This window comes from Macrotis lagotis, chromosome 8, assembly GCF_037893015.1.
Source record: "Macrotis lagotis isolate mMagLag1 chromosome 8, bilby.v1.9.chrom.fasta, whole genome shotgun sequence".
NCBI classification, from domain to species: domain Eukaryota; kingdom Metazoa; phylum Chordata; class Mammalia; order Peramelemorphia; family Peramelidae; genus Macrotis; species Macrotis lagotis.
Genome location: NC_133665.1, coordinates 138,922,632 through 138,947,483, shown reverse-complemented (window position 1 = coordinate 138,947,483; position 24,852 = coordinate 138,922,632). Strand labels below are relative to the sequence as shown.

The window sequence follows — 24,852 nt, the reverse complement described above, 5'->3', positions numbered from 1 at the left end:
ATATTTCTATATATGTATACGTATGTATACACACATGTGGACAGCAAGCTCGGCGGCGCCAGCACGCGCGCGCGCAGGCCTCTGCAGAAGGCGCGCATGGCTGAGCCGGCACGGCCGCGCGCCCGGTGCCCCGCGCGCCCTCAGGCTGCGCGTGCGAAGGCGGCGGAGGCGCGCACGGAGCCGGGCCGAGGCCGTCCGGCCACTAGGGGGCAGGCCCGCCGGTCACGCGGCGGCTGCGGGGGAGGGGAGCGGGAGTGCGGCTCCCCGCCCCGCCCCCGCCGGCTCCCCGCCCCGCCCCCGCCGGCTCCCGGCGCCCGCGGCGCCTGCGCAGACGCCCCCCCCCTCCCCGCGCGGCTCGATGGCTCGGCGCTCGGCCGGCGCGCGCCCGTCCTGCCGCCGCGCAGCCGCCCTAGCCGAGGCCGGAGCCACGGATGCGCGGCGGCAGCCCGGCCCGGCGGAGGGGCGCGCGGCGGAGGGGGCCGAGCCTCCGGGCCAGCCCGGGCGGGGGCCGCGGCCGCGCGCGGCGGTACTGAGCGCCCCCTCCCCGCGGGGCGCCCCGGGGACCCTGGGGGCCGGGGCGGGGGCGTGTCTGCCGCGCGTGGGGGGTCCCGGGGGGCGGGGCGGGGCCCGGCCTTCTGTTTTGTGTTTTAGGTTTTGGCCCGGGGCCCCACAGCGGGGTCCTTACGAAGAGTCTGGGGCCGGATTCGAACTCGGGGCGTCGGGGCTCCAGGCCGCCTGGCCGCCCCGCCCCGAGCCTTCTGAGGGCTACTTGAAGCCCAGGCCAGCCCGCTGCCCCCGCCCCGGGGTTACCAACGCGAGCCGCGTGACTTGCCCTTCATTTCCCCAAGTTTTCGGTTGCTTTTGTGTCCGGGCCGCGGGGTCGAGGGACTCGGCCAAGGCCACACAGCCGGGCCGTGGTGACGCCGCCCCGCCGCCCCTGCGGTCCCTCGTTTCTAAGGGCACAAAAGGAACCTGAGCCCTCCGTTGGCCGGAGTTTGGGGGTCCGTAGGGAATCTGCCTGGCGGAGCCCGGCGCCCCCCGCAGGGCCACGGGTGCGCCCCCCGACCTAGCTCTCTCCCTTCTTGTTTTTCAGGGTTCTTTTATTGCCGACACGAAACGGCCCCTCCAGGAGAGGATGCCCCTTGGAGCTGCTGCCCCTCGGGCCTTGGCCTTGGCCTTGAGGCAGTGAAAGGACCAGCATGGCATCCCTCGATGACCCTGGGGAAGTGAGGGAGGGCTTTCTCTGCCCCCTGTGCCTCAAAGATCTCCAGTCCTTTTACCAGCTTCAGTCACACTATGAAGAGGAACACTCCAGTGAGGACAGGGATGTCAAAGGGCAGATAAAAAGTAAGAAACACGGGCCTTGTTTGCACTGGACTGTTGGTGGGCAGCCACAGAGAAAATGCTTTGCTTTTTCCCCATCAGAGACTTTGTTTTCATCAGATTGGTTTACAGTCATCAGCTGGCATTGTAGACAGCCTGCAAGGGTTGCTAGAGACTGGAATTTCTCTTCCATTTGATGTTTTTCCACTTTCCCAATGAGCCGGTCAGACAGCTAGCTACTGCAATGGATAGAGCAGCGCATAAGGTGGGAGTTTCAGTCTGGCCTCAGGTACTTGATGCCCACTAGCTGTGTGACCCCTCAGATCCAGGGCCATCTTCAGTTGTCCCGATCCGTATCAGCTTCTTCTGGTGCAGAAAGTGAGACTGGTGACTTAGCACAGCCCCCCACCCCCCTTCAAATCCAGTTCATGTGCTTCTCATGGCATCACCTTCCTGATGTCATGGCCTTTTTTTGAGAATAAAGGACAAACATTATTGTAATGAGCCAACAACTCCTATTCTCATCATTGGCAGCTTACACATAAGAGAAAATGAGATGATAATTTTTACCCTTTATTTTGATGAGATTCTACAGGTTATGATGAAAATGGAGAAAAAACAACTATATTCCTTAGTATAGAGAGAGGCAGCACAGTATAAGGGATAGAAAATTGGTTTTTGAAGCCAGAAGACCTTGCTTAAAGTCTCATCTCTGATATCCTTGGTGGGGAGCAGTGCTGTAAGTAACTCTTAAGTATGCAAGTTGACAGAAAAGATGTTCATCTGCTTTGGTAGAGGAGGTACAACTCCCTGTACCAGTAAGTTCACTGACCTTTTCTCTATCCCCATCTTTCCCCAACTATATATTGACCGTCATATTGTCAAAATACCCAAAACAGAAAGTATTGGTTAGGATTATGAAACATAATTTGACTTCACCAGACAGAGCACAACTAGTATTGTTTAAGTGGAATAAAAGCTTTGGAAATAATTATGATTACTAACATCTTTAATGTAGCAATTTTGTTCAGGGTCTTCAATGCCCATTTACAATCACACCTCTCTTTACAAAGAAACAGCATGTAGTGATACATATATATATATTAGGTTTTGATACTTGATATAACAGTTCTATAATAAATATTCACTGGTCAGTGATAATGTGAATTGGCCTATTTTTTTTTTTAGACTATCAATAAAATTTATTCTCTAATATCACCTGGCTACTGATGTTTTATGGGGGGAGGGATTAGGTTAAAAAAATGCTTAGATGGTTTTATTTACACTGGGCCCTTAAAAAAAGTATGTTTATAATCTACAACATGTTTCAGGTGATTCATTTAAAATAGATGAAGACATGTGTTCATTTTTTTTTTTTTTTTTTTTTTTTAGTTTTTGTAAGGCAATGGAGTTAAGTGGCTTGCCCAAGGCCACACAGCTAGGTCATTATGAAGTGTCTGATGTCGGATTTGAACCCAGGTCCTGCTGACTTCAGGGCTGGTGCTCTATCCACTGCACCACCTAGCCACCCTCGTGTTACTTTTAAAGAAACCCTGAGAATCCTTAAAATTATTCCCATTTTCCCATTTTGGGGGGGGGTTAATTTTTATATAAATGGTTCTTTTATGAGGTCCCAAGGCATCTTTTGGAAAATGGAAAGGATAACCTTTGTATTGACCTAGGCTGACAAATGTTTCAATTTTAAAAGCTAACAATAACATTTTGAAAATATGATGCCAAAGCTGAATGAAAAGCCTTGTCAAAGGGTACCACATTTCTCCCTCATATTTCTGACTTCACGGTGCTAGCTTAGGGAGATGGAAACATAACAGATACTGAACTGATGAGCTAATTTTGGGTCTGGTACAACTGGAGTTCATGGTAAACTTGTATAATTAACATTAATTGTTTATTAAATTTCTTTGGGTTTTGATTTGATAGTTGAGATGATCTCTTGGTTATTTCAAAAAAAGATAATTTGAAAATAAAAACAACAGAACTTTTCCTAATTAGCTTTCTGATGAAGCACCACACCCATTTTGAGAAATTTGTCAGGACAATCAGTTCCACCCAGTTGAAGATAAATGGTAAAGTCTGTCTAAAGTGGCACCATCCAGCCTTGTTTGCATAGTGCCCTAATATTGCCAGTTTTCTGCTTTGTGACTTTTTGTACATTTCAGGCTATAACTTTTCCCTCATTATTAATAAGGATGACCATAACACTTTTTGAACAGTTTTATTTAGTTCTTATAGAGCTTATTTTTTTTTACCTATTTGCAAAAATTCAGTAGTGACCTATAATTAGAATGATTGGTTGATTAAGATCTCTGTATCAATAAAGAATTTTCCTATGTCTTTATCAATCATACCTGCTTTACCAGCCAATTAATTCATATCTGCCTTTTTGCAGGTTTCAGAAATTTGAATGTTTTATTGTAAAACATCTAGACCTATGGAGATGGACTGTACACCATTTGTTGCTATTAAAATATACTCTTAAAACAATTTTTATTGGGATGATTATATTAATTCTTATTTTATTTTAAAATTAACATTTAAGTAGACATCAGTTATAATCACCAAGAGGAAATAGTTTTTAAACAAAGTAATAGAAATTGGATTTCTTATTTGAACTTTTGTGACTTTTTTCCCTTTGGTTTTTGCAAGGGCAGTTAAGTGAGTGCCCAAGGTCACACAGCTAAGTAAATATTAAGTGTCTTAGACAGAATTTGAACTCAGGGCCTCCTGACTCCAGGGCCAGTGCTCTATCCACTGTGCCACATAGCTACCTCTTATTTGAACTTTTGAACATCTCTGTAACTATAATAATGTATGTATTTTAATTATTGGTTAATTTATTCATAAGACAAATATATTTAAGTGTCTCCTATTTGGAATATTCTAGTGAGATATTAAGGGGAATAATACAAAGGTATTACAATAATACAAAGGTTAATGAAACCATGGTCTCTGCCTTCTTGAAGTTTACAGACATCTGTAAGGAGTGATAGACAACTTAGAGTATGAAACTGTAGGAAGGGACATCTAAATTTCTCTAATTCAGGAAAGGACAGATTACTCTTGGCCAGGGTTGGGTAAATCAGGGAAGGATTCATGGAGGAAGTAATAAGCAATTTTGATTTTTTATCTTACTGAAAGAATTTAGCTTAGATCTAGTTCTTATTTGGAGGAAAAATATCTTAGAAGAACATATAGAAAATTTTAAAAATATATAGACTTTAGAGCAAGTATATATGTCCTTATATTTAATATGTATGGAAAGGCTTTATGTATTTGGAATAGATCAAAGCAAGAACTCTAGAGGTCCAAAGCACTTTGCTACATTAGTAAAGATTTCACCTCTAAGTGTTCAGTTTGTTTAATACTGCTAATAAATTTATTTATTATATTTGTTGCTATTATATTTTGGAGTTGAATTTTGGCCAGAAAAATTCTTATTGTCGTTAAGTAAAATTTAACTTTTTAAATAATATGTATTTATAAGTAGAAGTGCTTTAAAGAAAATGCTGGTGCATCACTTGTCTTTATGTAATGATGTATTATTTGGTCTTCCTGTCCTTTTTTTTTTGGATTCTGTTGGGATACTTATTGGTTTTTCATCAGACGAAATAGTTTTATATGACTTTTTTCAGAGGTTGTCATCCAAACTGTTGAATTTTCATTATGTGGGTTTTAGCAATTCACTTGTTTTACTTGGTTCGTTTCCCTCTCCTCCTCAGGTCTGGTCCAAAAGGCTAAGAAAGCAAAGAATAAATTGTTAAAAAGAGAAGATGATCGGTCAGAGTCTGGGACACAAGGATATGAATCTTTCAGCTATGGAGGTGTAGATCCATACATGTGGGAACCACAGGAACTTGGTAAGAAAAAATTCTGTTGCAGTAAACTGAGGTAGCAAATTGGGTTGATTTTTTTTTTTCCTGAGACATTTAATTATAGTGTACCTACTTATTCCTTTTCAAATGAGCTGAGCTGAAATAGCTAGAGAATGATACTGCCTATAATATTTAATGTTGGTTATTATTAGTATGTTTCCCATCTACATTGTACAGTCCTACCACAGGAGGCATTATTCTGAATTGTCAAATTATAGATTAGAGTGCAAATAAGGAGAAAAATTTTAATGGGGAGGGAGAGCAAAAAAGGGGGTTACCAAAATCTATTCGAGATAAGTCAGATTTGAAAACACAAAACAGTCTCATTGGAAATCTAGATACAAGGGGCTGCTAGGTGGCACAGTAGATAGAGCACCTGGAATTAGGAATACCTGAGTTCAAATCTGGCCTCAGACACTTAATAATGACCTAGCTGTATGGCCCTGGGCAAGCCACTTAACCCCATTTGCCTTGCAAAAACCTAAAAAAAAAAAAGAAAAAAAAATCTAGATACAAAATTTTAGCCATATGTAGTCTTACTGTTGATGACTTGGCTTGTGATTGTTAGCAAACGATTGTGGAAAATTGGACACATTTTGTACTTTTGAAGTTGATATTCATCGAGATACATGTAACTTAAATGAACATAACCTCAAGGGGCTTATTGTACAGTTGAGAAAATGACAATAATAATTCTGGCATTTATATAACTTCAAGGTTTTTAAGATATTTTTCATGATTCTGATTTGAACTTTACAACAACCTTGTGAGGTATCTCCATGTCATAGATAAAGAAGCCAAAGCAGCTCAGAGTTGCCCATGGTCACACAGCTAGTAAATTTCAGATCTATGGAATTTGGACCCAGGTCTTCTGGATTCGAGATTCAGCATGCTATACTGTACTACCTCTGAATATAATTATTTAATCATTAATCATACAATTCAGCATATGATAAAGGGTTAAATGATTGGTGCCAGGAGGCTAAAGGAGGAAGAACTCTAGGAAGGGACCTTTCATTATAACTTAGACTGGTCAGGGGAAAAATTCATGGATATGTGCTTGAAATAAATCACTGACAGATTTTATACTAGGGGAAGAACATGAACAAGGATTCAGAACTAGGAGTGATTAGACTAGCTTGTCCTACAACAGAGTGAAGTGATCAAGACTGTTGAGAGACCTTTTTGGGTGCAAGGTTAAACATGTATCATTAGACCTAGTCAACTCAGAGCAGATGTCCTGTTTCCAATTTAAATACTGGCTAAACCCTGGGCAGCTACATGGTGCAGTGGATATAGAGCACCTATCCTGGAGACAGGAGGACCTGAGCTCAAATGTGGCCTCAGACACTTAATTCTTACTTAGCTGTGTGACCTTGGGCAGGTCACTTAACCCCATTGCCTTACAAAATTCCCCTGCCCCCCCCCCCCCAAAAAAAAATTCCTAAACCCTAGGCTTTAAAATTTTAGATTTCATTGGAATTGAAGTAGGTAGTAAATACCGTGTAAAGACATGTGTTGCTTCCTACATATAATTGATACAGAGTTCTGAAAATTAAATAGGAAATTTACATATTTCTTTTCCCTTATTCCTTAGGTGCTGTGCGAAGTCATCTTTCTGACTTCAAAAAACACCGAGCTGCCAGGATTGACCACTATGTTGTAGAAGTCAATAAATTAATAATCAGGTTGGAAAAGGTAAAATTTTTTTTGTTAAGTATATATGTAGATTTGGTCATTAAAGGCAAGGAAAAATGAATAATATGCAAATATATGATTTGTGTGACTGCTGCTAATGTATGAGTCTTTCATTTCAAATCAAGAAGATTTTAATACATAGTAATTGGAGTTCAGCAAAAATAATAACTAACATTAATATAATGCTTTAGTGTTTGCAAAGGACTTTATATATATCATCTCATTGGAACCTCACAACAGTTCTGTAAAGTAGGTGTTATACCCATTTTATCGACAAGGAAATTGAGGCTGAGATAGAGAGATTAAATGATTTGCCCAGGATCACATGGTAAAGAATGGCTTGATTTTTCTAAAAGATTTGATTCATGCAACAGTGGTTTAATGGAAAGAATACAGAGAGTACTAGACTGGAAATTAGGGTTCATGGGTATGTCACCAACTAGCTTTGTGACTTGGACAAGTCTTAAATGACTTAAATGACCATATTAATTAAATTCTATTTACAGAATGAGGGGATTAGACTAGATACTCCCTTCCCTCTATGTAGACAGATTGACAGACTTGATTTCTTTATTCTGTTTTGTGGCTGGTCACTAATGACAATCTTTCATTTAAAAAGCTTTTACTTTAGGTCTTCTAATTGATAACACCATAATTGAGTATATTGTGTTATTTTTTCTGAAGGATGCCCCCCTCTCCCCCCAAAAAGGCTTTGCCATTAGGACTTTTTCCTCTCTCTGGCATCATTTTTGCCTAATTTCAGTGCTCCAATGATCTGCTGTCATCTTTGTGATTGCTTTTTTCACCAGGGCAGATACCAATTTTTCTACCAAACTTAATAAATGGGTTAAAGGTGCTACTGTGACCAAAAAAGCCAGTCATTTGTATCTGATGAGCTTCCCTGGTTTTAAGCTATTCCTTGGATAATGCAAATACTCTCTTTCATTGAACCCATTTCATTTTGTTTCCTAAAAATCATTTATTTTCCTACTACATATACTTGAGGGTATAAATGGGCCCTGCGTGTTTTTTTGGGTGGGGGAATAAGAAGAGTTTGTTTGCCCACTGAGAAATAGAGGAGAATGGGTATGGTGGGAAGTATTATGAGAAAGGGATTACCCTCTATCTACCCATGATATAGAATTGACCACAGAGGCCACTTGAATCTTTTGAACAGAGAATTATTTTTTGATTTGTTACTTGTAGATTACAGATAGAATTCTGAGGGTGTAATTCTTATGTAATGATTGCCTTAATTAAACTATGCTCCTTACCTGACTTCTTCCATCTGGAATCATTTTCTCTGATAGCTTACAGCCTTTGACAGAACAAATACTGAGTCTGCTAAAGTAAGAGGTGGGTTCAGAATGTTTTCCAAGTTCATTTGTCTTATGTATTTGACTCTGACCAAATCAGTTTCAAGGATGCCATCTGTGTTTTTGATTTTTTCATAAAAGCAATAGAAAAGGCGGTTGTGCCATGGGTCAATGATCAGGATGTTCCCTTCTGCCCTGATTGTGGGAATAAGTTCAGCATCCGTAATCGCCGTCATCATTGCCGCCTTTGTGGATCAATTATGTGCAAGAAATGTATGGAGCTGATCAGCCTTCCCTTGGCAAGTAGGTAACATGGGATGGATGATGCATTTTTGTTGTCCTTTGTTGCAGCTAAGATGATGGTAAAGAGAGTGATGGAGTGATTGTGTTAGCCATCCAGACTGAGCTTCATAGGTGCTCCACCTTAGTGAATACACTTCACCCTAAGAGGCCTTGACATTGGTTTAAGAACTTGGTTGTGTATTATGATCCTGGTAATTTCCATTAGGCATAGGACTGCATGCTAGCCAGCTAAATAAAAGTAAAGAAGATAACAGTGTTTTCTTAAAAGTTAGGATATACTGTCATAATGATTGCTCATATATTGCCACTCTTTCCTTGTGTGCAGTTGCCCTTTGTTAATGGGAGGGAGGAGAACTTCATGAGACAAAAAGCCCTTTTGATTTTATCCCACTCATGTTCATATTTAGATTCTTCTTTTTGAGACAAAACATCTACAGTGCTTTCTTCTCAGCTTTCCTGACTTGAAAGGAAAACTACTCCCTATTTATTTGTTTCACATATGCATTTATTAAGATCCTACTATGCTTATATTGCAAGTCACTGTGCTAGGGGAAAATGATTGAGAGGTGCTTTCTTTCCTGTAAGAATTTAGGGGAGATAAGACATATTCAGAGAGATATGATTGTAGTAGGTAGATTAGAGGAAGAAAGTAATATTGGTTCAGTTGAGTTCAGTCTATTTCAAACTGAGTTTCAGGAGAATGGTGATTAAGAAAACCTTTAGGGAGGTTGTACTTGAGATGGTTCTTGAAGAATGACTAGAATTTTGCCCCTTAGAAGAGTATTTCATGAGATTACAAAAAGTATGAGCAAAGTTGAAGAGATGGGAGAATATAAGGAATATTCAGTGAATACTGACTAGTTCATTTTGATTGCATATAGAAGGAGATATGACTGGAAAGTAGATGGAGACAAGATCAGAGAGGACCTTGAAAGCAAAACTGAGAACTTTATTTGGATTTTATTTAGTAAGCAGCAGGGAACAGGCACAATTCTAGCTACCAACCTCCATGAATATCATCACAAAAGCTGAACTAGGGAGGCTGGAATACATTAGGTTTTTTAAATAATTGAACTACTTGGAAAAATTTCAGGTCCCAAATCTGAATGCAGAATTCTGAAAGTAAATGAAATGGGAGAAGGGGAAATCTGATTTAGGGTCATTACTGAATTACTTGTGATTTGTGTGTTTCTAGGCAAGCTCACCAGTGCCAGCAAAGAGGCCTCCTTGACCTCCCATACCAGTCCCAACCAGTCACCTAATAGCGTCCATGGTTCTCGAAGGGGCAGCATCAGTAGCGTGAGCAGTGTTAGCTCCGTGTTGGATGAGAAGGACGATGAGCGGATCCGCTGCTGTGGACATTGTAAAGATGCCTTGCTTAAGAGAGAGCAGCAGATTGATGAGAAGGAACACACTCCTGACATTGTGAAACTTTATGAGGTGGAACATTGCTCACTTTCTTGGGGCTGTGTGCCAAATGGATATTGGTGTATGCATTTGGGAGACATCTGTGTTGTATCCCAGATTCTTTAAGCAGCAGGTTCCTCTCTTCAAGTTTTTCCAGCTCTCATGCAGGGTTTGGGTCCTATTTCTAGCTAGGCTTTTGGGTATGTTGTTAACATCCTGGGTTTCCTCACTCACGGTTGCCAGCTTATGACTAGAAAAGTGAATGTGTTGGTGACAAGGAGAAATGGTGGCATAATGGCTGGGATGCATGGGGATAAGGTGGTCAGGGGACAAAGGCATGGTTTGACAGAGGTTATTAATGATTTCAGTAGCAGACGAGCATGTGGAATGATCTTCCCCATTTGTCCCATCCTTTGATGCAGGGAGAACTGAAGCCCATTTGCCAGTAGTTGCACTTCTTGTTCTAGGCTCTGAGTTTTTGCATGGAAAACATTTTGAAATCTTTGTGGGTGAAAATGCTGTATTAATCACTTTGCTGAGCTGCAGATTTCCTTTTTTTTTTTTGTCAGAGAAGGATAATTAGCCAGTCCTTATTTCTTGTCATGGACTTTATTACTTCTGTTACTTTTAAACCCAACTCTTTTTTTTCCCCTCTGAAAATAACTATTCAGATTTTTACTCCTTTCTGAAAAAAAAGGTGAATAGGGATTCCATAATTTCATTCTGAGTGTTTCCTTCTTCAGGGCCAACAAGCACACTGGGAGTAGTTGTTGTCAAGAAAAAATGAAGGAATCAGCTCTTCCATGATGCTGAACAAACTGGTTTATCACCTGACTCATCTCTGCTTTACTCACATAAATCCCCTCCCTCTCTCTTTTCCTTCCCTGGTGAATCAGTTGATAAAGAAATGGCCTTTGCATTCCATCCTGGGTGAAATTGTCATGTCTTAGCCTCTTGATTTAGCTCTGTTTGTAAGTAAATTTTTCTTGAAATGGAAAAATCCCTCTTTCCCTCCCCTTTTCCCCTCTTTCAGAAACTGCGAATTTGTATGGAGAAAGTTGACCAGAAAGCTCCCGAGTACATTAAAATGGCAGCATCACTGAAGTAAGCCACCTTGCTTTCTATTTTTCATGTTGGTAAGGTGGTGCATTTGGATTTTCTATAGTAGATTAAGTTCAGGACCTGAAAAATAAAAACATGTTAGATCAGTTAATAATAAAAATATTTTGTAGAATTAATGTATGTGTGTGTGGGGGAATAATACAGTATTGCTCATGAATGAAAGTTGTAAGGCTTACTTAGAGGTCATTTACTTCACATTCTTTTATTTTACAGTTGGGGAAATTGAGACCTTTGGAAGCGATTGGCCTCCAAATATGATATAGATTAAGAGTTTATATTTACCCTTCTTTGACTTGAACTGCACACCTGACTTTTCTTTTGTGGCATCAAATAACCATGTCCATGAAGAAAATCAGTCAGATTAAGTGTGATCTGACCTCCAGGCCCAGTTTTGCACGTTAGACTCCTCAGAGAGCTCCTCTGTCTTTCTGGTTGCCATCCTTTTTGCTGCAGACTTTGTGGCTCTGGAGACGTTCAGCCCCCCGTCTCAGTCCTGCTTTGTTATCCTCTTAGCTCACAGTTGTAGGGAATGGGGTCCTTGGTGTCAAGTGGTGATAGAAGAGAAGGCATATCCTGATGAGCCTTTCTTTCTCCATGCTTCCCAGCAATTGCGTTTGCTGTTGTCTGTTGGGGTGATTGGTAAGAGGAAGAAAGATGCAGGGAGAGGGAGGAGAAATGGGAGGTAAGGAAGCTGGGAATGTTCTTCTGCACTTCTATCCCATCCCTTTCTCTTCACCCTCAGGAGTATCTTTAAGCTCTGAGACATTTCACCAGTTCTGGTTCCAAGTCTTCCCTTGCACCATCCTCCTTTTGCTTCTTTCTTGTCACAGTTCTTAATTCTTCCCCATCCAGGTCCCTTGACACCCATCCCTATCTTTGCCTAGTATCTCCTTTCTGGAGGAACAAAATAAGATATTTTGGATTGACTTACTAGTGACAGATGTCTTTGCAGAACTGAAAAAAGACTTGTAGTTTATTGGTTACAAAGATCACAAAGACCATTTTGCAAGTATGAAAGACTTAGAGAATGTCCAAAGGCATCTGGTCCAACTCGTATTTTACAGAGGAAGAAGATGAGGTTCAAAGAATGGAAGAGCAGAGACTAAATCTCAGGTCTCCTCACTCCTAATTCACTCTTTGGCCATTAAACAGATTTATTTATAAGTCTAAACCTCACATATTAAAAAAAAAAGTTAGCTTTGCCCTGTAGGCAATAAAATGAAAGGAAGCCATAGTCTTTCTCAGTTTGCTCAGCATAAACTCAGCAAGTAATAGCTGAGTATCCATTTTCAAGGCTGCATCAGCTAAGTCTTGGCAATGTATTACTTTTTCTGTAAGTGGGACATTAACAAACTAGATTTTGGTGGTGGTGGTGGTGGGGCACCAGAATGTCAAGGACTCTAAAAACCATGTCATTTGAAGAATATTTGAAAGAACTAGGAAGCTTTATCTTGGAAAAGAACAGATTTAGACATGACCATTTTCTTTAATTATCTTGAAGGGCTACCATGTAGAAGAGAATTGATTTGTTATTTGAGATTCCAGTGGAAAGAACTAGAATTGGTAAAAGAAGTAGATCTTTCCTCTTAATAATGAAAGCTGACCAGCTTTAGAATGAGCTACTTTTATACCTAGTGAAGTTTCCCTCATTAGAAGTATCCAGGATATGCTAGTAGGTTGGGGCAAGGCTTTTTATTGGGCAAGAAGTTAGATTAAGTTGGCCTCTATAACCCTTCCAGCTCTGATAGTTAATTCACATTTACGTAGCCTTTTAATTCTTACAAAATACTTTGTTCACAACTCAGATTTTTTTTTGTTGTTGTTCAGTTGTTTCAATCATGTTCATGTTTTCATGATCCCTTTTGGGGTTTTCTTGGCAAAAACATTGGAGTGGTTTGTCATTTCCTTCTCCAGCTCATTTTACAGATGAGGAAGCTGAGGGTTAAGTGACTTGACTAGGGTCCCACAGCTACTAAGTGTGAGAAGGAAGAGGAGGCTTCCTGATTCCAAGTCTGTTGCTCTATCCATTGCACTGTTCCCATTGTTATATTAATACTGGTATTGTTATCTATATTACATATGAGAAAAAGATATAGATGTTAAATGATTAATCTATGATCATACCACTTATTATTGCACCAGCCAGGATTCTAATGGGCAGGCTTTCTGATTCTGGGTCACCATCTTTCCACCCATTCTTACTGTTTCTTACTAATAGCATGAACAATATATATAATTTGCATTGCCCTGATTAGGCTTTTGTATCTAGGCTGGGTGGTCTCTAAGAGGGAAAATTCTAATTTCTTTCAAATCTTACTTGTACTAACTTGTTTAGAACATCTCTCCATGCATCTTATTGAATAGGATATAACTTGCTAGCTTTAATGCAACTTGGGGAGGAAATGTGATGTGTTGGGAAGAACATAGGCTTATGAGGCTTTCAGGAGACCTAGCATTTCTCTTTAGCAAAGGGCTTATGTAACTTTGTGTAAGTCCTCAAAGAATTTAACTTCTCTGGGTCTCAGTTTTTTCAGCTGTAAAATTGGGATTTGGATAAGATCCTTTGAGCTCAGATTATTTGAATTTTGTTCTGATGGATTTTGTTTTAAGACCTAAGCCTGAGTATATTGCATTGGGGTAATAAACTGAAGGCTCATTTCAAAAGTAGACATTATTTTCTTTTCAGCAAAGAATTACTAACTTATATAGAAGATCTTGAAACACCATTTTCACCTTGAAATTATCCTTGCTTTGGTTCATTTTGTGATGTTATATCTGATTTTTTTATGTAGTTTGTTGACAAGATATGATCTAATGCAAATGAATGTTTGCTTTCTCCTCAGTGCTGGGGAAACAACCTACAGTCTGGAACATGCTAATGATCTCCGAGTAGAAGTGCAGAAAGTGTATGAGTTAATAGATGCTTTAAGGTAAGGACCATTTCATTTGGAGGGAGATGTGGAAAATGAGGCACTTAGGCCAAGATTTAGTTGCTGGTCTTTATGGACAATGTTCTTCATTTAATTAAATGAGACCAATGAAATGAGGCCACTTTTCTGATAGTTGTATGCTGGAAATGTGTAGAGAAGCACTTTTATGCTTTCATGTCCTGGCAGATTCCAATTAGGTACTTTTTAAGACTGTTTTTTGGTTTATGAATAATGAATACCCCTCCCCTCCCAGGATAACCCCCCCCTCCCTTCTCCTCTCTCCCCCCCAAAAAAAGAAACTCGGGAAGCAAAGACACCTGTGAGGTGTGGAGGGACATAGCTATCTATTGAGAAAACTGGGAAAGTAACAACTTTGTGTTTTTTGGTGTATGTGTATATCTAATAACGCCATGGAGAGTGTGTGTGTGTGTGTGTGTGTGTGTGTGTGCGCACGCATGTGTGCACACATGCATTGACTGTCTGGATGTCTGGCACTGTTTTCCAAATGTGGAATATCATTACTGGTTCTATCCTTTGCTTCTTTAGTCACTCTTTGCAAAATAAGCTCCTGCCATTATGTTTTCATTGATGGTGAGCTATATTACTTTGATGTATTTATTTTAATTCAGTAAGAAGATTTTAACACTAGGCTTGAACCAGGAGCCTCAGCCACATCCCAGAGCTTTGCAGCTCCAGAGAATGATAAGATATTCAGCTACACTTTTTGTACAGGTAAACCCCTACTCTTAGCTCTTGTGTAGCTCTTCTGAGACAGAGATACTTTAACCATTCACTGACAAAAATTCTTAATTCTAAGTGGAAGTGTAAAGTTTTTAATAATTTATTTCCAAAAACTTTTTGAAAGAAAAGTAACCTGTGCATGGTTTGTATGATTTTGTAAGAAAAAGATTGCCCTATTTGGAAGCAAAGATTTAAAGATTACCTGTTTTCTTTCCAACTGTTGATATCCTTAATGTCTTTGAATTCTGTCTATGGCGTAAGGGAGGCTATGCCTTGTGTTCAGGATCTAAGTTAAGTATTTGTGTTCAGCCAAATAATTGTATTTCAAGGGAATCTGTGATTCTTTGCAGGAAAAGTTACTTGGTCTGATGTCACTGCCAACCAAAGAACAGTATGAAGAATTGAAAAAGAAAAGGAAACAGGAAATCGAAAGGAAACTGATCATGGAAAGACAGGTGAAGCCACTTTTAGGGAGTTAGTCACATTTGTGCTTGACTCTTTGGGAACTGTTGATTATGGGGCTCAGATTAGCCTTACTTCTCCTGGGTCTAGGGAGGCAGAGAAGCTTGCTCTTTGTTGTATTCATGTTCTCCAGTTTGTGGGTTGTTTTGGTTTTTTTTATTACCTGTTTCTGTTTTCTGCCCTAGTCCTCTCAGTCCCTAGAAGCACAAGTATAGTCATTTGCTTCCTCCCCCAAAATCTGAACTTCTTTTAGAAACATTACTGTGTTTCACTTTCATTAAATGTATTACACTATGAAACTGGCAGTAAGCTCAGAGGTTGAGTCTAGTGTGATAACCTGTAGAAAGCTCTGGTGTAGGACTTACTGGTTTCTTTCTGCATCTGGACTTTTTTAGGCTGCCCTAGAATTACAGCGAAAGTCTGAAGAAAGGCAGAAAGAATTACTTTCTCGAGGTGCAGTGAATGGAGAAGAGACATTTTCCCAGAAGAGTGCAGTGAGGAAAGCAGAAGGCTGGCTCCCCACTTCCAGTGGGCCGGTCCAGAGTGAGGAGTCAGACCCCCTCCTGCAGCAGATCCACAACATCACATCTTTCATTAAGCAAGCCAAGGCAGCCAGCCGGGTTGATGAGGTCCGCATGCTTCAGGAAAACCTGCGCCAGCTCCAGGATGAGTATGACCAGCAGCAGACAGAAAGGGCCATTGAACTATCTCGAAGGCAGGCAGAAGAGGAAGATCTGCAAAGGGAGCAGCTGCAAGTTCTTCGAGAGAAAGAGTGGGAGAGAGAGCAGTCTCAGGTGATTTCTCAGCACTCACGGACTCATTCTTTAGATTTCAAAGACAAGCTCTTTCAGCAGGAATCTGGGATGGAACCTCAGAACCAGCTAGCATATGTTCTGGACCTGGGTCCCTCTTTAGTTCGAAGTAATATGGCTCTAAAGAGCCCTTCTCCCAACTCAGGCCAGGAGCCAAATTATGAGAAACCTGTGTTTCCTGTGCAACTTCAAGAGACACCACAGCAAAGCATTGGGGTACATCAAAATGAGGCAACTTCCTTGAACCCCTTTGAAGAGGATGAAGTCTCTAGTCCTGGAGATGAAGGCTTCACTAACCAATTTGCTGAAGATGTTTCTCAAGGAAGTTCCTCACCTCATTCAGCTGTCCCCAATGTTAAAAAAGAATATAATCCTTTTGAAGAGGAGGAAGATGAACCCACTGGTGAAGCAGATGGTTCCATTCTCAATCCCTTTGAAGAGGATGAGCTGCCCTATCAAAAGCATTCCAGCCCTCCCAATCCTGGTAACCCATTTGAGGAGCCAGTCTCCACCAATCCCTTTGAGATGGATGACAGTGAGATGGAGGGAGAAGAGCTCATAGAGGAAGAGCTGCTTCTCCAGCAGATTGACAACATCAAGGCGTACATTTTTGATGCCAAACAGTGTGGTCGCTTGGATGAGGTGGAAGTGCTGACTGAGAACTTGAAAGAACTGAAGCGTGCATTAGTCAAGCAGAAAGAGAAAACTAACTGATGGCAGCTAGTCTAGGACTACCACTGTATCAGGGGTGCTCACTAGGCAGGATGAGAATGGGGGGAATGGATAATGGGGCTTCATGTGGGGGAAAAATTAAGGTGCACAAAGTTATGAAAGGGAATCTGCAATTTTATGCTATGCACTTTTACTGAGGTGTTTCCACTAAAACTTAATAAAAAAGGGGGGGGTGGTACATGAACAGGTAAATGAGCAATCAGTTGCTGTTTGCCTGTTCTTGTTTTTTCCCTTTAAGAAGGGATTTAAAACAGTCACCACAGAACTGTTAAATGCTTATGCAGGTCTGTGGAGGCCAGAGTAGAACTAGCTAAGGTCACACGGGTCAGTTTTATTACTTCTCTTAATCATTATGCAGTATTACAGGGCAGCCTTAAAAACTGGCCTTCTACTAAACCAAGAGCAAACCTTGGTGTGCTGAGGCAGGGTTCTGTGATTTCAGTGGGGATAGGTCATCTTAGAGCTCCATCATGGAGCTTACTAGAACCCATAATTTAAGAGCTGGACAAATTCCCTAGCACTACAGCCTGTGTCCAACTTTGTAGTTATTAGAAACATGGAACATAATTCTAGAGATAGCTATTAGGCTTTTCAACAGTTGTCTTAGGGTATTTGGTGGAAATATTTTTTTTGGGAGGGAGGTAGGAATGAGAGGTAAGCAAAGAAATGTTAGAATTCCTCTCTAAGCCTTCCCCCTTCTCTTTGTTTCTGAACCCTAAATGGCTTGCACTTCTTAATGTTGGCAAGTCAGTTGAGCCCTCAGCCATGGGCTGCTTCTGTTTGAAGGCATGAGGAGGAAACTTCTTTTGGTCCACAGACACTATCTAGAGAAAACAAAACCCTAAAATGTTATTTATATGTAAAGGCTGATAAAATGATGACATATGTTACCTTTGGTAATCCTTGCCATGGAACCTTAGAAAAACTATTTCTTCTACTTGGGCCTCTTCTAGCACTTATGGGAAAGGAGTATTTTCTTAAAGCAGAGGGGAAAGTCCAGCTAGCTCTTGGGTCAGATTGGTCCACTCCATGTATTCCTCCCTCAAGTTGGCCAGCAGATAAGAGATTTTCACAACTGCTTTTAGTGTTACAAGAGTTGTATGTTTTAAAGCACAATATGAGATTGTTACAATACAGCTTCATTGTTCATTACAGAGGCCTCATTTCAAGACTAAAAAGTAAAATACTTAATTTACCCCTTAGTGGTAGATACAGTTGTTAAAAACAGAACCTAAATAATTTTTAAGGGTTAAATTTTACATAGCTTTGTAAAGAATTGAAACTGTTTGCACATTGAGATTTAAGTATAGTTCTAGAAGTAAACTTACGTTACTGACTAAAAATCACACACCCCTTAACACTCTGGTCTGAACAAGTTTTCAATTTATGTTCTTTTGGTTCTTTGTAAAAGATGACGTCCTTTTTCTGTTTTTATGAGCAAGTGTTGCTCATCACTATTTCTATCATGGAATCTCTTCTAGAAATTAAAAAAACCCCACACATCTATTGAAGCTGTTCAGACAACTGTAAAGTGCAACACATTCTGGCTCTACTGACCAATGAAAAGGGTTAAAAATTGGGAGGAAAAGGCACTTTTTGCCTTGTGATTCTGATTTATCAATGAAGTCACGTATACTGTGTGTGTATGGGGGGGGGAGTTTGGGATGACTGAACTGTACAAATATAAGTGGATTAGAGAACAAAGCAGCCAATTAATTTTTACTGTGTTAATCAGGTTTCAATTGTATGTCACTTGAGTTGTAGGTAGAATAAAAGTCCAGTAAATCTTCTCAAAGGACCTTTCTGATTTCCAGTATTTTGCATCCTTATGTTTGGGGTGTTAACATTGCTAGAACTCTCCAGATGAGGTGCTAATCCATCTCAGATGATCATTTTCTTATGACAGAGGAAGAGTTTCTTCCTAGAAACTTCAGGAACTAAACACCTCTTTTATAATTAAAGACACTCTTTCCTGTGAATTGTTTTAGTTGGCAATTCATATTAAAAGAATTTGACTAAATTTACCCCTTAAATCATTCACATTTATAGGAAACAGTTTAGACTGAGTTTATTGAATGTTCTAAAACAAACAAATGTGTTTCCTCACAGGACAATATTACTCCAAAGCTAAATTCTTCTGGAACCATATTCACAGGATAGGAATATAGTGATATTTCGAGGATCAGAATTCTTTATGATGATCCTTCTCCCTATCCTTTATTGCCTCTTAAAATTAGCCACCCTGTCAGCACAAGGTTGAAGGGTAATGGGCCATGGATTTGAAAGCAGCTTTAAGCCCTTGCCTTCACGTTCCACCTCATTGAAAGCCATCTGAGCCAAGACAATGTCATCTCTAACCAGAGCTTTGAGTTGTGTGGGGCCAGGAGTTGGTGGTTTTTAGCTTCTCTTAAGATTGGAGAGTGAATTAGATACATTTTGGTTTCATACATCAGATAAAATCGGGTTTCTCTACATTATGCCTTGTATTTTTCATGTTTAATACACTAATAGAACATACGTATTATACATGTAGCTCAGTGTATTTTTACTAAAACACTAAAGTATACCTTTTAGATCTGTGTCAGTGTGGTAGACTAGTTCTCTTGGCATTCAGGTAACTGATCTAAAAAGCTGGAATCTTACTTGTTTGTATTTGGGCCATACGGGGATATCAGCTGATAGCTGAATAAGCCATCTCATCCCCAAAATCATGTAGTGTTGATTTGTACTTTTGCATGCACTACGCCACATCCTTGTACTGAAATTTAAAAAAAAATAAAGTAACAAAATTTAGTGGTTGTGTGTTTAAAGTTAAAAGAATGAACTAAAACACATTTTAAAGAATCGTCAGGGAAAGTAACCAAGAACCCAGTTGAAAAAATGAAAAGCAATGTGGTAGAGGAAAGAATATTGAGTTAGGAGTCGGGAGTTGTAGATACTTACAATAGTATCACCTCTAGGGTAGTAACTAGGTGGGTTATGATGTATCTTTCCATTTTGACATCTTAGAAGTCCTGTGTTATCTGGAAGATATTTTTGCTACGCTAAGAAGATAATCCGTGTTCATTCCCTACAACTTAAAAATTTAAAATTTAAAAATAAGCTCTTATTGATGTTTTTTTTAATATCAGAAATCCTCAGAGGATCATCACAAAACAGTATTTAAAAAAAAATCAGCCTAACCAGACAATATATTGAAAAAATTGGAAAATAATGTACAATGGCAATACTTGTGGATCTCCCACCTCTGAAAAGGGGTAGGGTTAGGAATGTCTGCTCTTAATCTCTTCTTTATAATGTTGCAGCATTCACTTTTCATTTTTTATGATTCATTGCATTTATATTGTTGGTAGTCATCATCTATGTTGTTTTCTTTTTTTTAGTTTTTTTTTTGCAAGGCAGTGGGGTTAAGTGACTTGCCAAAGGTCACACAGCTAGGTAATTATTAAGTGTCTGAGGTCACATTTGAACTTAGGTCCTCCTGACTCCAGGATCAGTGTTCTATCATAGCACTGCATCACCTAGCCGCCCTACATTGTTTTCTTGCGTGCTTATTTAACTCTGCCTTAGTTCAAGTAAATAATTTCTTGTTTCTCTGTATTCACATTTGTCATTATAGCAAAGAATATTTTATTACATTCATTTAATATAATTTGTTTAGTCATTCCCCAATTCATAGGCATTGTTTCCAATTCCTTACTATTACAAAGAGTTCTATTGTATCATGCATGGGGATTTTCTTCTTATCCATGATCTCCTTGGGGTATGAACTTAATAGTTTCCCAGTCAAAGGGGATGGAAATTTGGACATTTTAGTTATCTTAATACTTTACATTAGGATTCAAAGCCTCACCCAAAATGCATATATGCCTCTTTCCCTACATACTCTCTAGCATTGGTTCTAACAATCTTGTCAGTTTTCAGGGTATGAAGTGAAATGCTAGGTTTGTTTTGATGTGCATTTTATTATTAGTCTTTTCTTCTATTATTTTGTAGTCCTGTCTGTCACTTCAGGACCCCATTTTGGGGGTTTTCTTGAACAGAACTACTGCAATGGTTTGCCAATTCCTTCTCCAACTCATTTTACAAATGAGAAAACAGCTAAACAGGGTTAAGTGACTTGCTGAGGATCACAAAGCTGCTAAGTTCTGAAGCTGAATTTGAATTCAGGAGGGCAAGTCTTCCTGACTGTATGCCTGCCACTCTACCACCTACCTGTCCAAAGTGATTTGGAAGTCTTTGAAATTGATAATGTTTACAATTTTTCTTTTGAGGGCTCTATTCATATCCTTTAATCTCTGTTGAGAATTGGCTTTGGGGCTTATATGTATATAAACAAGGTCTATATGTTTATGTGTATATTACCAATCCTTTATTCGAGAAACTTTGTTTTTTCCTCCCATTTTGACCACTTCCCTTAACCTGGGCATATTAATTTTGTCTATGCATAAGTTTTTCAGTTTCATGTAATCAAAGTTATTTAATTTTCTGTGTCTTTTCCCTTTGGTTAAAAATATATCTCCTATCCATAGCTGTGAGAGATAATTTGCTTCTAATTTTTTAATCATTTGATCTACATTAAGGTAACATATCATTTGGAACATATTATGGAATACGGTATGTGTTGGTCTGAGCTAAATTCCTACCAGACTGCTTTTAGTTTTCCTGTTAGTTTATTTTTTTAGGTTTTTTTTTTTTTGCAAGGCAATGGGGTTAAGTGGCTTGCCCAAGGCCACACAGCTAGGTAATTAAGTGTCTGAGACCGGATTTGAACCCAGGTACTCCTGACTCCAAGGCTGGTGCTTTATCCACTACGCCACCTAGCTGCCCCTTTCCTGTTAACTTTTAGCAAACTTGGGGAGTTTTTATAAATACATGGCTTTTGTTTTTTTAAACACTAGGTTATGAGATACTGTTTCTGATTCTCCTACTTTTATTTTTTTGGCCAAGATAAAATGTTTTTGATTATTATTATTTGAAAGTGCTGTTTGGCCTCTTCATAATTTCTCCTGATAGTTTGTATCTTATTTTTCAACTAAATTTGCTACTATTTTATACCCTTCTATCAAGTATCCCTTTGATAATTTGGTTGGCATAGCACTAAAATGTAAATGAACTTGATAATATTGTCATTTTTATTATATTGACAGGGCTCAGCTATGAGCACTAAATATTCTTCCAGCTATTTAATTTGCTCTTATTTCTTTACTAAAAAGCACTTAATAATTGAATCTCTATAAATTTTTGGTTGTGCTTTAGTAGATCCCCTGATACTTTAAGCATATTGTAGTTTAGAATGGTATTTCTTTAATTATTTTACCTCGTATTTTTGTTATTATGTGGAAATGTTGTTGGTCTTTGAGGATTTGTTATATAGCTTGCAACTTTGCTCAGATAGTTTCTATTTGTATTCTTACTGATTCCCTTGGATTTTCCAAGTACACCACAATATCATCAGTAAATGTTTTAACTTTACCTCTTTATGCCTTGAATTTCTTGTTCGTCTTATTTTTTTAACAAGGGTTAAATGACTCACCCATGGTCACACAGCTAGGTAATTATTAAGTGTTTGAGGTTGGATTTGAACCTCAGGTCCTCTTGACTCCAGGGCAGGTGCTCTATTTGCTGTGCCACCTAGCTGCCCCTCATCTTATTATTGCTAGCATTTCCACAACTGTTACAAAATAATGGGAGAGTGAGCATCCTTGCTTTAGCCCCTATTTATTAGGAAAGGTTCTAATCTCTCCCCATTATACATGACACTTGCTTTTGTTTTTAAGATACATATCCAGCCCCTCCCCCACCAAAAAAAGGGGGGGGGTCAGGTGGCACAGTGCATAAAGCACCAGCCCTGGAGACAGGAGGATTTGAGTTCAAATCTGGTCTTGATACTTAATAGCTTTGTGACCTTGAGCAAATCACTTAACCCCATTGCCTCATAAAAAAAATAGCACATAATATTAAAGATCCCTTTATGCATATACTTGAGTCTTTTTTTCCATAAATGAACATTGTATTTTATAAAAAAGGCTTTTTGCACATCTACTGAAATAACCATGTGGTTTGGGGTGTTTTTGTTTTTAATATAATTTTGAATAGTGTTTTCTTAATGTGTGAGTCTTGTTTGCATCCTTGGTGTAAAACTGCACTGATCAACATTAATTTCTTAGATGAATTTTACTGTATAATTGGGTTTTATTAAAAGTTTTTAGTTTTCATTAATGGTATTCTCTGCTTTAGATATTAAGAGTGTTCAACTCATAAAAGTTGTTAAAAGTCTTTTCTATCAGTTTTTGAGAATAATTTTAATAGTCTATAGTATTTTGGTTCTTTAAAAGTTTAAGAATTTTCTTTTGCAGCTAGTTCCTGTTTCCTTTTTCTGAGACTTATTAAGATCTCTTGTTTTGGGTATTTTGTATCTTTGAGAACATCCCTCTTACTCATGTATTTTGTTGTTTAGTAACGTTTGTCATTTCTGATTATTTGTGATCCCATCTTTGGAGCAAGGTTTGCCATTTTCTTCTCCAACTTACTGAGGCAGAATTAAGTGACTGATGCCTAGGGTCAGAGTTATAGTAAATGGTCTGAGATTGGATTTGAACTTAAGATATCTTCCTGACTTGAGACCCAATGTTCTATCCACTTTACCACATAGTAAATAACTGATTGCATATAATATAGCCTATTATATTAATTTGACTTTCTGCCTGGATTGACTTTTTAAAATCAATTTTGTTAGTTTTTTTGTTTAGTTTTTTTAAAGATCTAGTTTTTATTTTCTTTAGTTTTAGTTAAGCTTATTTTTCATTTAATTTTTTGTTTCTGGTTTTTCTCTAATTTTTAATATTTCTCTTTTGTGTTTACTTGATGCTTTTTACTTTTTAAAAATGAGTTATCTTTTTCTATTTATTTATGTTTGTTGGGAAATAGCTTTGCCCCTGCTTTAGCTGCATCACAGAAATTTTGTTGTTTCATCATTGTCATTTACTTTCACATGATTAATTGTCCCTGATTAGTTTTTTTAACCCTCATTATTTTGAATTTCTTAAATCTCCATTGAGGACTAGTGTCTTTTTGTTTGTACTCCCTGAAATGATTACTATTTTTACTATGCTATGCTCTGAAAAGGATATTACTATTTTGCCTTTTTTACATTTATGTGTCCTGATAAATTTTTGTAGAAGTTCCATGTGATTTTAGAAAATACATTTATTCTTTAGCAGTTCCATTTAGAAAATGCCATAGATCTTTTAGCTCTAAGTTTTTCTAACAATTTGTTCAGTTCTACATTTCTCTTCTTTTTCCATTAGACTTATCCAAGATAGAAAAATTGAAAATTTTTTGAAAAATTTCTCACTTTTGCTTTGTGGCTTCTTTTAGCTTATTTGTTTTGTGCATGTAGATGCTAGGACATTTGGAGCTTATAGGTTAACACTGCTATTGGCTATGTTTCCTTTTAGCATAATATTGTTTGCTTTTTATCCTTTTTTGATTTTTTTTAAATGTGTTTTCAGTTTGCTAGTGTGATTGAAACTTCTCTAATTTAGTTTAATGTTGTCAAGTTCCTTTGTCTTGCTATCAGTCAGTAATCAATATTTATATGGCATTAGATGCCAAGCTCTGTGCTAAGTAAGCATGATGACATTTTATAGATGAGGAAACTGAGGCCTTGCCTCAGCTCTCCACCATACACATACTCAGCTGCCACATACAGTCTGATTTGGGGAAGATCAACATCATGGAAGACCGGCCTATTGCTGATACTTCACCTCAGAGTCCCACTAAGTATTCAGGGCCTTCTTTCTGTGGCAAATCCTGCCCTGGTGGTGGATACCTGGTAGGTGAAAGATGGAACCAGGCTTCCAGGTACACACCTACTTTGACACTGGGTAGTTATTACAGCAGGTTTCTCTGACAAACAGGATTTTGTTTCTTTGTCCTGAGGGTAAAGGCAGTGTCCAGTCATCAGAAAGTAATTATTACATAAATCTAGGCTTTAATGCCTTTAATGTGATCAACTTTTAAAAACAAACAGGGGCAGCTAGGTAGCAGGAGGCACAGTGGATAGAACACTGGCCTGGGAGTCAGGAGGACCTGACCTTGGGCAAGTCAC

The 24,852-nt window shown here is 39.0% G+C and overlaps 1 protein-coding gene across 2 annotated transcripts; it reads left to right on the top strand.

Annotated features, from left to right (window-relative positions):
* The first annotated feature begins 449 nt into the window (after positions 1-449).
* On the top strand, positions 450-22,918 carry RBSN (rabenosyn, RAB effector). Of its 2 annotated transcripts, XM_074198488.1 has the most exons (12): positions 450-526; positions 1,094-1,347; positions 5,064-5,201; positions 6,814-6,914; positions 8,225-8,270; positions 8,372-8,533; positions 9,729-9,973; positions 10,974-11,044; positions 13,906-13,992; positions 14,622-14,724; positions 15,084-15,188; positions 15,591-22,918. In XM_074198488.1, exons 2-12 carry the CDS (start codon positions 1,200-1,202, stop codon positions 16,719-16,721), a joined length of 2,337 nt encoding a protein of 778 aa, XP_074054589.1. In that variant the 5' UTR covers positions 450-526; positions 1,094-1,199; the 3' UTR covers positions 16,722-22,918. The 2 variants fall into 2 exon arrangements, with proteins under 2 accessions (XP_074054589.1, XP_074054590.1); XM_074198489.1 differs by lacking the exon at positions 450-526 and having other exon boundaries at positions 635-1,347.
* The last annotated feature ends 1,934 nt before the right edge of the window (positions 22,919-24,852 follow it).

Bases quoted from the DNA above. Each gene is read 5' to 3' on its own strand.
- RBSN (XM_074198488.1), top strand. From the start codon at position 1,200: ATGGCATCCCTCGATGACCCTGGGGAAGTGAGGGAGGGCTTTCTCTGC. The intron at 1,348-5,063 runs GTAAGAAACACG...TCTCCTCCTCAG, and splicing joins TGTCAAAGGGCAGATAAAAA to GTCTGGTCCAAAAGGCTAAG. The intron at 9,974-10,973 runs GTGGAACATTGC...CCCCTCTTTCAG, and splicing joins ACATTGTGAAACTTTATGAG to AAACTGCGAATTTGTATGGA.